Below are 1,012 nucleotides of genomic sequence, written 5' to 3'. Positions count from 1 at the left end.
GTGGACTGTTACGTGTCCAGGCCCACGGAGAAAACAGTGTTCATGGTGTTCATGATCGTCATCGCCGGGGTGTCTCTCTTCCTGAACCTAATGGAGATTTCCCACCTGGGCATCAGGAAAATCAAACAGACTCTGAAGGGAGACAAYTACCCAGCAGACAATGACAATTTGATTTACAAGCTGAAGAAGAACGCGACGATACAGCATCTGTGTGTGATGAGGAACCTGTCTCATCACAACGGGCCGCTGACTCAGACCATCTTCAAAGTAATTCCTGAGAAGGACCTGGACCCAATGGACCCACCTCCCCACTACATACCTAACCATGAGGTGCCCAGGCACAACAGCATGGCTCCAGGCCATTATTTTGCGAACTGCACTGGCCTCCAGCCCCATCAGCAATACCAGCAGCAGCAGCTTCAGCAACGTGAGCCCAGCCAGGGGATGATCCAGACCCTGCACCTCCAGGGAGCCCCAGAGAAACAAACCACCGCCATGGTGGACCAGCTCCCTCGAGCCTATAGAGGAGCTGTCTTGAATGGGGATAGTGGGCCCAGGAACCTGCAGGGCCAGACGATCAATGAGGACCCCAACTTACACCCCCAAGACCACTACCAGCCCAGCCACATGGAAGTAGTGTCTATGGCAACGCACAGACCCAGCATCACGACAACACACAGACCCAGCTTGGCTCTGAGGGACACAGACCTGGAGGAGGAGAGGAGGGACTCCATGGGCAGCGACTTCCTCTTCCCCAACCCAGGAAGGAAGCAAAGCTTCAAATCTCGTATGCCCTCTGAGAGCATGTCCACCATCAGTGATTACAGTAGCAACTCTCCACGGAGCTCAGATTCCGAGCTGGGCGACATGGTGGACATGCCAATGATGCCACCCCCTGGAAGGAGAATGTCAATGGCAAGTAGAGCCAAGAGACAGGCAGCATCTGACCTGGTGGTTTAGAGAGCCATTACCACTGTGTAAAATGAGGTTATAACAACATTGCATAGCAAAG

General features: G+C 53.6%; 1 protein-coding gene across 1 annotated transcript in view; it reads left to right on the top strand.

The window, feature by feature from the left end:
* LOC139028212 (gap junction alpha-10 protein-like) overlaps window positions 1–1,012 on the top strand; it is a gene marked incomplete at its 5' end in the record, with an annotated part of 7,347 nt that continues 6,335 nt past the window's right edge. The window contains one exon of the mRNA XM_070445059.1: window positions 1–915. Within this exon, the coding sequence (XP_070301160.1) occupies window positions 1–915 (915 nt within the window). The remainder of the gene's footprint in view (window positions 916–1,012) is intronic.

The sequence above is a fragment of the Salvelinus sp. IW2-2015 genome, linkage group LG9 (genome assembly GCF_002910315.2).
Source record: "Salvelinus sp. IW2-2015 linkage group LG9, ASM291031v2, whole genome shotgun sequence".
Classification (NCBI taxonomy): Eukaryota; Metazoa; Chordata; class Actinopteri; order Salmoniformes; family Salmonidae; genus Salvelinus; species Salvelinus sp. IW2-2015.
Note: the sequence above shows the minus strand (reverse complement) of the source record. Positions and strands in the feature narration are given on the sequence as shown.